A 16,504-nucleotide genomic window follows, 5' to 3' on the forward strand; every position below is an offset into this window, starting at 1 on the left:
GGGGGGGGGGGGGGGGGGGGGGGCATTGAATTTGTCAAAACCTCAGATAGTGCAATGAAATCATACGGAATGTTTAAAAAACAATAAAATTGAGAATCCTCATCGGGGAGGACCAGAAGAGGTAAAGTGAGAGAAAATCAAGAAGGAATGGAGAGATGATGCCAAGCTTGTGAGTTCTAGGATGGAGGAAATAAACTGCGGCCAAGAAAAGGGAATTAGTTATTGGCATAGGAGATGGTGTTGTGCGTTTCTTCAGAAGGCGGATGGAGGATAGACGCCGTTTCCCCATCTGGCCGTCGATTTCACCGGTCGATTTGAGTGGCTCCATCATGGGTGGCTGTGTCTTCGTTAAGAATGGCTGTAGAGGGTTTTTGTATGCGATGACCAAGGCAAGGAACTTGGGAGCAGCTTTACCAATGGAGGAAATACAAGCTCCACATAAGAGCAGAAGAAGAGTAGGAGCTGGAGGTAGACCACATGGCCTGCTCTGCCCGTCAATACCACCTCCCCCCCCCCCCTTTCCCATATTCCTCGATTTCTGAAGAGAGCCACAGAATATCTGTGCCGGCCATCAAGCATCTATTCTCATCCCATTATCCAGCAACTTGTATGCTCTGGCGTTTTCAAGTTGCTCATCTAAATGCTTCTTAAATGTTGTGAGGGTCCTGCCTCTGCCATCCTTTCTGGCAGCGAGTTCCAGATTTCCCATCCCCCTCTGGTGTGAAAAAGAGTTTCCTCAAACCTCTTTAAAACCTCCTGCCCCTTACCGTAAATCTATGCCCCCCCTCATTATTACTGCATTCAGGACCCTTTTATGTTTCAATGGGAATCACCTCTCATTCTTCTAAACTCCAGAGAATATCGACCCAATTTACTCAGACTCTCATCACAGGACATCGCCTCATCCCGGGCACCAATTGAGTGAGCCTTCATTGTACCACCTCCAATGCAAGTACAGCCTTTCTTAAATATGGGGCACGATCTACTGGCCGCGTTGCGCCCGAAAGGTGGCACAGCGTGGCCGGTAGGTGCAGAGAGATCCCTCTTCCGGGATCTACCCGGCTCGCCACGCCTCACAAGATCTAACGCAATCACGTGAGACGTCGTGATCTGAATCCCGCCCATTGTGCGTAGGATCACTATTTTGCAAATCTGTATATTAGAGTGAGACAATTAGTCGCGCCCTAATATGCACTCCTCTGATTCTACCCGAGGCGTTGGGATCTAACCCCTTCGCTCAGACGAGCACTGTTCACACTGGTGCTCCACAAACGGGGACCAGTCAGAATGGCACTCAGAGTCAGAGGCTCCCAGGTGCTTGTTTACTTGGCCGGGGGGGGGGGGGGGGGGGGGGGGGGGGGGGGGCTCCTCAGTGCAGGAGGATGTGGGATTCTGCGGATGTGGGATTGGAAGTGAGGAAGAGTTTGCCAAGTGGGAACAGCAGTAAATGATGACAACAATTTCAGAGTAGAGCAAGCTGACCTTGCTGTGAGCTTGCTGGCCTGTTCAGGGAAAACAAGAAATAATTTTCCAGAGTTCGGGAGGTTATGAGATTTGAAACAGTTCTCGTGAGCTGAATAACAAGCCGCCAAAGGGTTTGATAATGGGCAAGGTTTTAAATACAGAACAATTTCCTGTTTCCAGACAATCTGCATATTGACTCTGTACAATACTATCGACAACACCAAAAGACGTTTAGATTCTTTATTCGGTGGAGAATTTGATACGTAGAATTTACAGTGCAGAAGGAGGCCATTTGGCCCATCGAGTCTGCACCGGCTCCTGGAAAGAGCACCCTACCCAAGGTTAACACCTCCACCCTATCCCCATAACCCAGCAAACCCCACCCAACACCAAGGGCAACCTTGGACACCAAGGGCAATTTATCATGGCCAGTCCACCTAACCTGCACATCTTTGGACTGTGGGAGCAAACCGGAAGCACCCGGAGGAAACCCACGCAGACACGGGGGAGAACGTGCAGACTGCACACAGGTGGCAGTGTTTTGGGGTTTGTCTTAAAAGGGTGTTATTTAATCTCAAGGGTTGTGCTGAACTCCATCCACATTATTACGATACCATGGAAAGATTATTCACAAGCATCTGAAATGTCACCATATTAGGAGCAATATTCCTCTGCTGCAAAGGATGTCTCTGATGAGATTTGCGCTGGCCATATGGAATCCAGGATCAGAGATCAGAGTCCACATCAGAGTTTAATATTTTCCACATTATTTTTCCTTCGGCTCTGCTGCCAGGAGGCAGTAACCAGCTGTCAGTAAGTGCTGGGGTCAGGCCAGGGGGCACCGTTTGGAATTCTTCACTTCAGATGCTCTCTGTCCTGACAGGACATCCTACAGCCTCCATTTGGCCCCTCTCCAAGATGGTGACAGGAATCCAACCTGTGTTGTGCCTCACTCTGCGACTTTGAGCAGCGCTGACAATCGAGAGCCGACTCAAAGCTGTCCTCCTGGTCAATGGGGCGGGAACCCCAATGAGTTCTTACTTTCTGATCCTGTCACAAACTGCCGTTGTTCCTTTTCCAACTGATGATCACCACTCGATTCCTGAGTGCCAGTCGGCAAACACAGGGCGCGGCAACACACATGGAGCTGCCCGAGGGTCAGGCAAACACACCACCACCAATCTGTCCTTACCCGAGATCAGAAGATGATTCTTGAAAGATGGCTGCAGAAAAGGTTGAACCGAGCTTTTGCCCCCTGCCAAATTCAAAATGGCAGCCTGGCGATGAGCAGCCATTCACACGCGCCAACATTGCCACCCGAGATAGGAAACAAAACTATCTCGTGAGGGGCTGTTCCCAGCTTTGGGCAGCAGTCTTCATATTCATTCTTGGGATGTGGGTATCCCTGGCAACCCTGGCATTTATTGCCTATTCTTGTTGCCCCTGATGTGGTGAACCTGCTTCTTGAGCTGTGCCACCTCATTCATCTCATCTCGCATTTCAGATCCTGAGATTAATATAGATAGGTATGGAGCACAAAACAAGGAAGTTCTGTACACCTGTATAAAAACTGGTTTGGCCTTAACTGGAGTATTGTGTCCAGTTGTGGGCACCACACTTCGGAACGATGTGAAGGCAGTAGAGAGAGTGCAGAAAAGATTCAGGAGAATGTTCAGAGATGAGGAACTTCAGTTATATAGAAAGATTGGAGAAGCTGAGACTGTCCTGCTTGGAGAAGAAGATAGTTGAGAGAAGATTTGATAGAGGTGTTCAAAATCATGAGGGATCTGCGCAGAGTAGATAGGGAGAAACTGTTCTTATGGGCGCAAGCATTCAGAATCAGAGGGCACCCATTTAAGGTGTTTGCCAAAGAACCAAAGGCATGAGGAAAGACTATTTTTACACAGTTAGGATCTATACGGTACTACACTGCTCAGAGTGATGTGGAGGTAGATTCAATTATGGCTTTCAAGGTGGAATTGGATCATTATCTGAAAACAGAAAGGTTGCAGGGCTACGGGAGAAAAGACGGGGGGGGGGGGGGGGGGGGGAAGAGTGGGAATTGGCATGTTGCTCAGAGAACAACATGGACTCAATGAGCCTGCGTATTCTCCTTCTGTGTTGTAATCTATGTATAATGTCAACATTGAATATAAACAGGGTATGGAACAGCCTCATTCATGGGTTGCTGTCGATATTTGTTTTCCCTTTTCTTTGCGGAGATTGTGTGTTTATCTTGTTTTGAATGCTTGCCAGTATAAACATGCTTTTCATGTCACCCTCACTGTGTGGAAGAGTCATGTGATGGGGAGGGGAGAGGGCAGTGTTGCTTTATCGCAGGAGATGCCAGGTCTTCCTAGTTTTACCTCAGACACCCTGTGCTCTTTTTACCGATGACTGCCAGAAAATGGGAACGGGACACAAACACTGAACTTCTTACACTTGACGTGCACTGGTTGGAACTAGATGGCCGAGGTACGGAGGCACCGGATGAACCATCACTTTGTTGGCTTTGGTGTTTCATTCACATCAAAGGGTGACCTGGTCACATCCTTTGAAAGCAGAGTTGAGCCAAAGGAATGCTTTACTTTGAATTTAAAAAAAGAAAAAAAAAAAAGATTTCTCCTGCCCACAAAATGGACAGCCAGGCACTGAAGAGAAAGCAAACCATTGTAAATTTAAAGGGATAAAGAGGATAAAAGCACAAAGAGACCGAGACCATATGGAAGAGAAGTGAAAAAGAATGGGAGAAACGTCTTTACTCGGAGAGTGGTGAGAATGTGGGACACTCTCCCACAGGGAGTGGGTGGTGTAAATAGCGCAAATTCATTAAGGGGGAAGCTGGTTAAACACGAGGGAGGAAGGAATAGAAGGATATGAGTGATGGGGGTGAGACAGGGAGTGGGAGGAGGCTTGAATGGAGCGGAATGGCAAGTTTCTGTGCTGTACCTCGATGCAACGCTCTCAGAATACACTTAAGCCCTTTCTCCCTCTCCTCGGTCTGCACTCAATTGGAAGGATGAGGCCATAGTTTTCCCTGGAAATGGTGCCTCTTGCTCACAATCAAGGAACAATCTAATTTTGGATTGGATCAAGAAAAACCTTTGATCCAGACAGAGCCTCCTTATTGAAGATCTCACTTACTTTGGCACAATGCTAATAAACAGATAGATAACCAATTTGTGCAAAGTGAAATCCATTTGCTCGCAGATGCTCAGAACCTATAAATTAATCTGTGATTCATATTTGCATATATACACATAAGATGGCAAAGAATGTACTGGGGCATTATCATAAATAAAAAGTAGGAGGCAATAATGAGCAGAAGACTACGATGTTGTGGCCATTAACTATGATGTGGCCATTCCGAAGACATGGATTTCACAGGGGCAGGAATGGCTGTTAGATGTCCCGGGGTTTAGATGTTTTAAGAAGAATAGGGAGGGCGGTAAAAGAGGAGGGGGAGTGGCACTGTTAATTAGGGAGTACATCACAGCTGCAGAAAAGGAGGTAGTTGAGGAGGGTTTGTCTACTGGGTCAGTATGGGTGGGAGTCAGAAACAAGAAAGGAGCAGTCACTTTATTGGGAGTTTTCTATAGACCCCCAAATAGCAGCAGAGAGATAGAGGAACAGATTGGGCGTCAGATCTTGGAAAAGTGCAGAAGTAACAGAGTTAGAACATAGAACATAGAACAGTACAGCACAGAACAGGCCCTTCGGCCCTCAATGTTGTGCCGAGCCACGATCACCCTACTCAAACCCACGTATCCACCCTATACCCGTAATCCAACAACCCTCCCCTTAACCTTACTTTTTTATTAGGACACTACGGGCAATTTAGCATGGCCAATCCACCTAACCCGCACATCTTTGGACTGTGGGAGGAAACCGGAGCACCCGGAGGAAACCCACGCACACAGGGGGAGGACGTGCAGACTCCACACAGACAGTGACCCAGCCGGGAATCGAACCTGGGACCCTGGAGCTGTGAAGCATTTATGCTAACCACCATGCTACCCTGCTGCCCCAGTTGTCATGGGTGACTTCAACTTCACTAATATTGACTGGAACCTCCTGATGCGACCATCAGTTCACACAAGACGATTAGTAGAAGTGAACAGTGGCTTTAACAGTGGCTAGATCTGTGCCTGCCTGCGACTGCTCTGTACTGAGTGCCGCCTACAGGCTGCAGATCTATATACCTCCCCCAAGGGGGCGGAGCCACAGGGGCATCGACATAATACAATACAATATAATACAGTGGTGAATTGCAGTAGCAATACATTCACCGCACCTCCTTAGTGCAAATGGTTGGATGGAGCAGATTTTATCAGGTGTGTACAGGAAGGATTCCTGACTCAATATGTACACAGGCTGACGAGGGGGAGACCATATTGGACTTGGTGCTTGGCAATGAACCAGGCCAGGTGTCAGATGTCTCGGTGGGAGAGCATTTCGGTGACAGTGACCACAACTCCTTGACCTTTACCATAGTCATGATGTGGAGATGCCGGCGTTGGACTGGGGTGAGCACAGTAAGAAGTCTTACAACACCAGGTTAAAGTCCAACATTTTTGTTTCAAACACTAGCTTTCGGAGCGCAGCTCCTTCCTCAGGTGAATGTTGCTGTGGTGTGGAACAGCCAAGCCCCAGTGTCAGGTCTAGGCCACGCTCAGTCATAGAGGGGCACCAAGTCTCCTCCGGCAGCACCTTCCAAAACCCCCAACCTATCACCTCAGGGGACACGGGCAGCAAATTCAAGGACCACCTGCAAGCTCTCATCCCAAGTCACACAGCATCCTATCTTGTAACTATATAGCCGTTCCTTCACTGTCGCTGGGCCAAAGGGCAGGAGTTCCTGGCCCTTCCCACTGGTGAGATTATCTAGAACTGCCAAGTCGATCCCCACTGCGGGTTCCCCGGAGGCGGGGAAGGTGAGCCACGCAAAAAACCGTAGGTTTCAGCAGGAAGATCCCGCCACCGGCCATCAGGGGAGCTGGAAAGTTCCTGTCAAAATGCTGGAACTCCCTCTCAAACAACACAGTGGGTGTACCTACACTGTGTGGAATGCAGCCGTGCAAGAAGGGAGCTCACCCACCACCAAGGGATGGCCGACAAATGCAGGCCTAGCAAGCAATGCCCACGTAGAGTCATAATGAGAGGCCATTCGGCCCACTGAGTCCATGCCTCATTGCATACATTTCTAAAATAAAAACTGTGTAAATTGGTAAGAGGAGCCCAGCTTCGAGTTTGGGCTCCGACCACTGGGCTCGAGGGTCAATGCTGTTACGCTCACTTCCTCCTCAGCAGCCAGAACCCTTCCCTGGCCGCTCCACAGCGCTGCCATAGAAATGGCCCTGGACGTTACCAATTCAGACACTTTTTGTAGCAAGCAAAAAAAAACTAGCTGAGTGCAAAGAGATCTCCTGAATCGCCTTCATATTCCAGCCGGTGTTTCATCAGTAACTGAGCCGGTCACATTGCTCTCATCTGCTCTTAGTTTAAACACTGCTGACGTGTTGTTTGAAATGGCCACTTCAAGAAGCTGGAAGACAGGAAGAACGTCTATATACTTTGGCTTCTCTCTCTTGTATACATACCTCTGCACATTTCTTTTACCCCCCCTTATGGATTCTGGATGGCCCCCACCTAGCAGTCAGGTTGGTTTGGCAACGTGTTTTCCATATCCACGTGCAGCACAACCGCATTTTCACAGCGTACTGATGAAATTTGCCCACAAGACAGCCATATTAAATTGGATTAGATGTCACTGAAATTAATTGGGGGGTGGATGACATTCTCCGTGTTACAATGATCTCATACACTCACAAACACCACAGACCGGAACAATATTACAAACAGGCTCAAGTGCATCCTAGCTAAACACAGTTACCTCCGTGAGGCTCAAAGCTGGGGATAGCAGGGATGATGACGTGATGGAGGAAAAGGGGCATGCTGTTCATTTTGATTGCTCCAGATAGCAGGCCACTGAAGTAATAAATATACCTGGGAAGGAAAAGACAGTCAAATCACTGAAATGATAATGAACCGCAGGCCACAAAACTCGAGTGTGTGATGCTGTCTCCTTCCGCCTGTGACTGTACCCAACGCCTACATCATTGACAGTAAATAATGACTAACAAACAGCAGAAGGTCATGTTAATACATTAACTGTTCACCTCCTTTATACACTAACAGTTCAATAATATCTGACTTCACCCCTGTCTCAGCTCATTTGCTGCTTGAACCCTCGTCCATCCCTTTGTTACCTTTCAACCCAACTATTCCAATCCACTTCAGGCAGGTGTCCCACATTCTACCCTCGATAAACTTGAGACCACCCAGAACTCTGAGACCTATTTAAGAACATGCACCAAATCCTGCGGCCTATTTACGAACTTGCACCAAATCCTGCGGCCTATTTTCGAACTTGCACCAAATCCTCCTCCCACTGGCCTAGACTGTCTCCTGGTTTGTCAATGCCCCGATTTTAAAATTCTCATCCTATCCTTATTTTTAAATCTCTCCAAGGCCTACCACCTCGCCCCCCCCCCCCCCCCCACCACCCCCAATCTCTGTCATCTCCTTCAGCCCCCAGATATCCACACACCTCTATTTATGGCCCCTTGTGCATCCCCAATTTTAATCGCTCCACCACTGGCGGCCATGCCTTCAGCTGCCTTAACCCGAAGCTCTGGGAATTCCCTCCCTAAACTTCTGCACCCCTCTACCTCATTCTCAGCCTTAAAATCACTGAAAATCTATCACTTTGAACAAACGTTTGGTCATCTGATCTAATACCTCCTTATGTGGCTCAGTTTTGTTTTTATTTTTATCCGTCCCCGGGACATGGGCATCACTGACAAGGAAAACATTTGTTGCCAATCTCTAATTATCTTTGAACAGAGTGGCTTGCGAGGACATTTGAGGGCAATTAAGAGTCAGCCACATTGCTGTGGGTCTGGATTCACATGTGGGCCAGACCGGGTAAGGACGGCAGATTTCCTTCCCTAAAGGACATTAGTGAACTAGATGGGTTTTTACAGCAATCAATAATAGTTTCCTATTCCACATTTCTTAATTGAATTTAAATCCACCAGCTGCCATGGTGGGATTTGAGCCCATGTCCCCACTGGCCTCTGGATTGCTAGTCCAATGATATTATCACTCCACCATTGTCTCCCCAAGATAATGCTCCTGTGAAGCGCCTTGCATAGCTCTAAATTACTCAACTCCATTTGTTGACTTTGCTGCACTCAGCAAACTCTCTGTTCAATCTGCTGCTCTGCCTCGATCATTTTGATAAGGATACTCTGCTATTTAGAACATAGAACATAGAACATAGAACAGTACAGCACAGAACAGGCCCTTCGGCCCTCGATGTTGTGCCGAGCAATGATCACCCTACTTAAACCCACGGAACCCGTATACCCGTAACCCAACAATCCCCCCATTAACCTTACACTACGGGCAATTTAGCATGGCCAATCCACCTAACCCGCACATCTTTGGACTGTGGGAGGAAACCGGAGCACCCGGGGGAAACCCACGCACACACGGGGAGGACGTGCAGACTCCACACAGACAGTGACCCAGCCGGGAATCGAACCTGGGACCCTGGAGCTGTGAAGCATTGATGCTAACCACCATGCTACCGTGAGGCCCCTTTGTGCTGATTAATTCTTGAGTCTGCTCCAGGAGTAACATCGCCGCTCCCTGGCTGAGCTCTATCTCGTGTTCTTTGACATCACTTCATTTCTCAAGATCAGTACGTTCCAGATTATCTCCGGGGGTGTCATAATATACATCTATGTATATAATGGAGTGCAGACAGGCAGTGATTGACACACAGGATGACCAGTGAGCACACAGCACAGAGCAGCCAATCACCAGACAGGACACGACCACTATAAAGCCAGAGGGCACCAGTTTTCCCGCTCTCTGGACCCAGCCTCTGAGACAGTCAGAGTTCGTGAGCATAGCCAGTGCAAACACCATGCGGTAGCTCGTAAGTCTGGTCAGGCTAGTACCAGGTCTCCAGTCAAGTCAGCATAGTGTCAACCCACAGTTGAACATGTATAATAGTTAAGATGTTAAATAAAATCGTGTTGCATCTTATCAAGTGTTAAAGGTTTGTCTCTCGCTACACTGCATCAAGTGCAGTCCACATAGACCCAGCCAGCCCAACACATCAGGGGGCACTTCCAGGTCGCTATGTTTTTCAAGAGTGGCTGGAGGGAGTGAGAGTGGCAAATCACTGTCCATCTCAGAATGGGATTCCCCCTGGCCTCCCCAAATCCAGGTTAATTTTGCTAAGGCTTAATTTCAGCACTCTTATCGCCATGCCAACTGAAGTCCGCTCCATGAGCACAGTCTCTCAGTTGCCAGCAGTGTTCCGAATCCTGACCTGTAGCGTAAATCTGACAGATTCGAAGGAATCAAACCACTTTTTTTGCAGGATCCTTTCAGATAGAACAGGAATATATCTCGGGGTCCGAACCCCCCAGTTGGGTTTCAGCGGAAGATGAGGCCTCTCTCACCTGGTCTGTGAAGGCTGTATCGCAGGAGCCACTTTGTCCTCACAGAATTTCCTCATGGCAAGAGTGCTGAGAGCCTGGTCAGCCCTGTGTTAGAAAAACAAAAAAAAGCAATTAATACCGTGATCCTGCAGGAGGGTGTGGGCTCAAGCTCCCTACTTGAATACAGAATCTAGAGCTGCACTCCAGTTCACTGCTGACGGGGTGCTGCATTGCCAGAGCTGCTGCCTTTGGGATGAGGCATTAAGTCCTATCTTCCTGCTTCGATGGAGCGACAGGTTCAAAAAAGAACGCTTTGTGTGCTGGTCAGACCAATGGTTAAAACTCAAAAAACATCATTAAAAAAAAGATCATTCACATAAGTACATGAGATAAGGAACTGTACAGCCCCTCAAGCCTGCTCCACAAACTGTGGCTGATCATCTATTTATAGATATAGAATTTACAGTGCAAAAAGAGGCCATTTGGCCCATCGAATGTGCACCGGCTCTTGGAAAGAGCACCTTACCCAAGCCCACACCTCCGCCCGATCTCCACAACCCAGTAACCCCACCCAACCCAACACTAAGGGCAATTTTTGGACACTAAGGGCAATTTATCATGGCCAATCCACCTAACCCGCACATCTTTGGACTGTGGGAGGAAACCGGAGCACCCGGAGGAAAGCCACGCACACACGGGGAGAACGTGCAGACTCCGCACAGTGACCCAAGCCGGGAATCGAACCCGGGACCCTGGCGCTGTGAAGCAATTGCGTTAACCATCATGCTACTGTGCTGCCCCAAGCACTATCAACACCACCTTCCCGTACTATCATCCCATATTCCCTTATTATCCACTGCTCTATTGAATAAACTCAACAACTGAGCATTCACAAACCTCGATGGTTGAGAATTCCAAACATTCACAGCTCTTTGAGTGAAGAACTTTCTCCTCGCCTCAATCCAAAATGACCGACCCCTTATCCTGAGACTGTGACCCCCATGTTGTAGATTCACCAGCCAGGGGGAAAGAATCTCTCAGTCTCCACCCTGTCAAACCCCAGCAAGGGGGAAAATATCTCTCAGTATCCACCCTGTCAAACCCCAGCCAGGGTGAAACAATCTCTCAGTATCCACCCTGTCAAACCCCAGCCAGGGGGAAAGAATCTCTCAGTCTCCACCCTGTCAAACCCCAGCCAGGGGGAAACAATCTCTCAGTATCTACCCTGTCAAACCCCAGCTAGGGGGAAACAATCTCTCAGTATCCACCCTGTCAAACCCCAGCCAGGGGGGGGAAACAATCTCTCAGTATCCACCCTGTCAAACCCCAGCCAGGGGGGGAAACAATCTCTCAGTATCCACCCTGTCAAATCCCTTCAGAATCTTGTATGAGATCACCTCTCATTGTTTGGGGCAGCAGGGTAGCATGGTGGTTAGCATAAATGCTTCACAGCTACAGGGTCCCAGGTTCGATTCCCGGCTGGGTCACTGTCTGTGTGGAGTCTGCACGTCCTCCCCCTGTGTGCGTGGGTTTCCTCCGGGTGCTCCGGTTTCCTCCCACAGTCCAAAGATGTGCGGGTTAGGTGGATTGGCCATGCTAAATTGCCCGTAGTGTCCTAATAAAAGTAAGGTTAAGGGGGGGGTTGTTGGGTTACGGGTATAGGGTGGATACGTGGGTTTGAGTAGGGTGATCATGGCTCGGCACAACATTGAGGGCCGAAGGGCCTGTTCTGTGCTGTACTGTTCTATGTTCTATGTTCTATTGTTCCAAACTCCAGAGAATATAGTCTGAGTCCACCCGACTTCATCCCAAAAAGCAATCTCGGGGAAACGTTGTTGCATTCCCGCTAAGGCAAGTCTGTCACAGGAGCATAGGAGCGGTGTGGTGAACGTATTGCTACTACAATTCACCACTGTATTGTATTATGTTGATGCACTTGTGCACTCCGCCTGTGACTCCGCCCCCTCGGGGGAGGTATATAGATCTGCAGCCTGTAGGCGTCTCTCAGTACCGAGCAGTCGCAGGCAGGCACAGATCTAGCTGATTAAAACCACTGTTCACTGCTACTAATCGTCTCGTGTGAATTGATGGTCGCATCAAGCAGGAAGAGGCCATTCAGCCCTCTGATCCTGCTCTGCCATTCAATAACCCCCCCACCCCCTCCATAACCCTCAGCTCCCTTAGGGTGAGGAGACAAAACCTGCACATGCTTTTTCACTAGTTATGGAGTCATATTGTGCGCAAGGTACATTTTAATAGGGTTGCCAACTCTTCAAACTTGGTCTGGAGTCTCCAACAATTGAAGATAAATCTCCAGGACATTGCTGCGTGTGCGACCCTGGAGAAATAACATCAGCGCAAGTGCTTCCCATCACCCCCTGGCATGAGAAACCTCAATAACCCAACCCTGTCCATTCAGGGACTGCATGGGGCAGCTCTGGGCACCACAGTCTCATTGGGTAGTCACAGAACCAGTGTTTCCCGACTCAAATTAAGTCCTTACCCTGCAGAGATCTTGCTGTAGTGCATGTACGCTGCAATAATCACACCTGTTCGACCTTTGTTGCCCTGTTGAGACACAAATGTGAAAAGGGCTGATGTGATATCAGATCGATATCACTTAGAAAGATTCAAAATCATGAGCAAGAAATTGTTCCCATTGGCAGAAGGATTGAGAATCAGAGGGCACAGAGAGAGCACTTACAAAAAGAAGCAATGACAACATGAGGATAAATTTTCATGCAGCAAATGGTTAGGATCTGGAATAAACTGCCTGAGAGTGTGGTGGAGGCAGATTCAATTGGGGCTTTCAAAGGAAAATTGGATGATTATCTTTATTTTTATTCATTCATGGAATGTGGGATTCACTGGCTAGGCCTGCATTTGTTGCCCATCCCTAATTATCCTTGAACCGCCGCAGTCCACGTGATGTAGGTACATCCACAGTACTGTTAGGGAGGGAGTTCCAGGTCTTTCACCCAGCGACAGTGATATATTTGCAAGTTAGGATGGTGAGTGACTTGGAGGGGAACTTCCAGGTGATGGTGTTCCCAAGCATCTGCTGCCCTTGTTGTTCTAGATGGTAGTGGCCGTGGGTTTGGAAGGTGCTGCCTAAGGAACCTTGGTGAGTTGTTGGAGATGGTATACACTATGATCACTGTGTCGGTGGTGGAGGGAGTGAATGTTTGTGGATGGGATGCCAATCAAGCGGGGCTGCTTTGCTCTGGATGGTGTTGAGCTTCTTGAATGTTGTTGGAGCTGCGCTCATCCGGGCAAGTGGAGAGTATTCCATCACACTCCTGACTTGTGCCTTGTAGATGGTGGACAGGCTTTGGGGGGTCAGGAGGTGAGTTACTCACTGCAGGATTCCCAGCCTCTGACCTGCTCTTGTAGTCACAGCCCAGTTCAGTTTCTGGTCAATCGTAACTCCCAGAATGTTGATAGTGGGGGGGTTCAGAGATGGCAATGGCATTGAATGTCAAGGGGCGAGAGTAATATTCTTTCTTGTTGGAGACGGTCATTGCCCGGCACTTATGTCGCGCGAATGTAACTTGCTACTTGTCAGCCCCAAGCCTGGATATTGTCCAGGTCTTGCTGCCTATGGACCTGGACTGCTTCATTATCTGGGGAGTTACAAATGGTGCTTAACATCGTGCAATCGTCAGTGAACATCCCCACCTCTGACCTTATGATGGAAGGAAGGCCATTGATGAAGCAGCTGAAGATGGTTGGGCCAACGACACTACCCTGAGGAACGCCTGCAGTGATGGCCTGAGATGATTAATCTCTAACCCCCACAATCACCTTCCTTTGTGCCGGGTATGACTCCAACAGGCAGAGGATTTTCCTCCTGATTCCCATTGAAATCAGTTTAGTTAGGGCTCCTTGGTTTCCTACTCGGTCAAATGCTGCCTTGATATCAGGGGCAGTCACTCTCACCTCACCTCTGGCATTCAGCTCTTTTGTCCATGTTTGAACCAAGGCTGTAATGAGGTCAGGAGCTGAGTGACCCTGGCTGAACCCAAACTGAGTGTCCGTGAGCAGGTTATTGCTGAGTAAGTGCCGCTTGATAGCACTGTTGATGACTCCTTCCATCACTTTGCTGATGATCCAGAGAAGAAAATTGCAGGGTCACGTGGTAAGGGTGGGGGATTGGGACTTGGTGAGTTGCTCTTGCAGAGAGCCAGCGCAGGCATGATGGGCCAATTGGTCTCCTTCTGGGCTGGGCTGTAACCATGAATCTAGAGGTGCTTGGCTTTTTTGTGGCTCGACTGTGCAGCTTGGGGCTGGGGGTGGCACTGCTGCCCCACGCTTCATTGCTGTTTAAAATTGATGCCCACGCTTGAGAACAAAGCTCTGTCTGGCATGTGAGCCCAGGGTGCAGATTGGCACATCTCTGCACTGTCCAGCCTCACAGGTCACCATTCTGTCCTCAGTTAAACTCCAACATTGGGGGGGGAAATCAGACACATTTTATTCAGTCGATAACCCCTTGTTGGGAGGGGCTTGGGTGCAGGCAGAATCAGGCTTGACTGTGAAACAACATGTGGTCAAATAGTCCGCCAATATTTGACTGCTTGCGCCCACACGTGCTGGGTGAGGTAGCGGAGGGTAATTGGCACCGGTGGGAGTCAGTGTCTTCAGGAGAGTGGAGGAGCGTGAACAATAAATTGTCATCCACAAATTGGATGTGATTGTGGAGTCCAGACAATGGAAAGTGTAAGGTAAGTGAAACCATAAAGTGATCAAATCACTGCAGCCACCAAGGAAGGGTTAGTATTCATCAGCAGTTGTGCGTTATCCGGGAGACTTAGACCATAAGACCATAAGGAGCAGAATTAGGCCACTCGGCCCATCGAGTCTGCTCCGCCATTCAATCATGACTGATATTTTCTCATCCCCATTCTCCTGCCCTCTCCCCATAACCCCTGATCCCCTTATTAATCATGAACCTATCTATCTCGGTGATTTGGCCTCCACAGCCTTCTGCGGCAAAGAGTTCCACAGATTCACCACCCTCTGGCTGAAGAAATTCCTCCTCATCTCTGTTTTTAGGGATCGTCCCTTTAGTCTGAGATGGTGTCCTCTGGTTCTAGTTTTAAGTGGAAACATCCTCTCCACGTCCACTCTATCCAGGCCTCGCAGGCCAAAGCACATGGAGCCCACCAGAATGACAGGGAGTGGGATAGCTTGATCTTGGTTTCGGATAATGCTCAGCACAACATCGAGGGCCGAAGGGCCTGTTCTGTGCTGCACTGTTCTATGTTCTAGTATCTTATAAGTTTCAATAAGATCCCCTCTCATCGTTCTGAACTCCAATGGGTACAGACCCAGAGTCCGCAAACGTTCCTCATACGACAAGTTCTTCATTCCAGGGATCATTCTTGTGAACCTCCTCTGGACCCTTTCAAAGGCCAGCACATCCTTCCTTAGATATGGGGCCCAAAACTGCTCACAATACTCCAATTGGGGTCTGACCAGAGCCTTATACAGCCTCAGAAGTACATCTCTGGTCTTGTATTCTCGCCCTCTTGACATGAATGCTAACATTGCATTTGCCTTCTTAACTGCCGACTGAACCTGCACATTAACCTGAAGAGAATCGTGAACAAGGACTCCAAAGTCCCTTTGTGCTTCTGCTTTCTGAAGCATTTCCCCAATTCGAAAATAGTCTATGCCTAGATTCCTACTTCCAAAGTGCATAACCTCACACTTTTCCACATTGTATTTCATTTGCCACTTCATTGCCGACTAGCTTGTCCAAGTCCTTCTGCAGCCCCCTTGCTTCCTCAATACTACCTGTCCCTCTACAGATCTTTGTATCATCTGCAAACTTAGTAACAGTGCCTTCAGTACCTTCTTCCAGATCATTAATATATATTGTGAAAAGTTGTGGTCCCAGCACAGACCCCTGAGGCACATCACTAGTCACCGGCTGCCATCCTGAAAAAGACCCCATTATCCTCACTCTCTGCCTTCTGCCAGTCAGCCAATTCTCTATCCATGCCAGGATCTTATCCTGAACACCATGAGCTCTTAATTTATTTAACAGTCTCCTATGCAACACCTTGTCAAAGGCCTTCTGGAAATCTAAATAAATCACGTCCACTGGTTCTCCTTTGTCTAACTTGCTTGTTACCTCCTCAAAGAACTCTAACAGATTTGTCAGACACAACCTCCCTTTGACAAAGCCGTGCTGACTCAGTCCTACTTTACCATGCACTTCCAAGTACTCCGCAATCTCATCTTTAATAACGGATTCTAAAATCTTACCAATGACCGAAGTCAGGCTAACCGGCCTATAATTTCTCAACTTCTGCCTCCGTCCCTTCTTAAACACGGGTGTTACATTCGTCACTTTCCAGTCCTCTGGGACCCTTCCTGCCTCCAGTGATTCCTGAAAGATCATCACTAACAATCTCCTCAGCTATCTCTTTTATGACCCTGGGGAGTAGTCCATCCGGTCCAGATGACTTATCCACCTTCAGACCTTTCAGTTTCCCCAGAACCTCTCCTTAGTA

General features: G+C 48.5%; 1 protein-coding gene across 1 annotated transcript in view; it reads right to left on the minus strand.

Annotated features, from left to right (window-relative positions):
• LOC119958190 (tensin-2-like) overlaps positions 1-16,504 on the minus strand; it is a 381,277-nt gene that overhangs the window by 115,837 nt on the left and 248,936 nt on the right. Inside the window, exons 10-12 of the mRNA XM_038786559.1 lie at positions 12,487-12,551; positions 10,005-10,088; positions 7,358-7,470 (exon numbers count right to left, since the gene is read on the minus strand). Of these exons, the coding sequence (XP_038642487.1) occupies positions 7,358-7,470; positions 10,005-10,088; positions 12,487-12,551 (262 nt within the window). The remainder of the gene's footprint in view (positions 1-7,357; positions 7,471-10,004; positions 10,089-12,486; positions 12,552-16,504) is intronic.

Source organism: Scyliorhinus canicula, chromosome 28 (assembly GCF_902713615.1).
Source record: "Scyliorhinus canicula chromosome 28, sScyCan1.1, whole genome shotgun sequence".
NCBI classification, from domain to species: domain Eukaryota; kingdom Metazoa; phylum Chordata; class Chondrichthyes; order Carcharhiniformes; family Scyliorhinidae; genus Scyliorhinus; species Scyliorhinus canicula.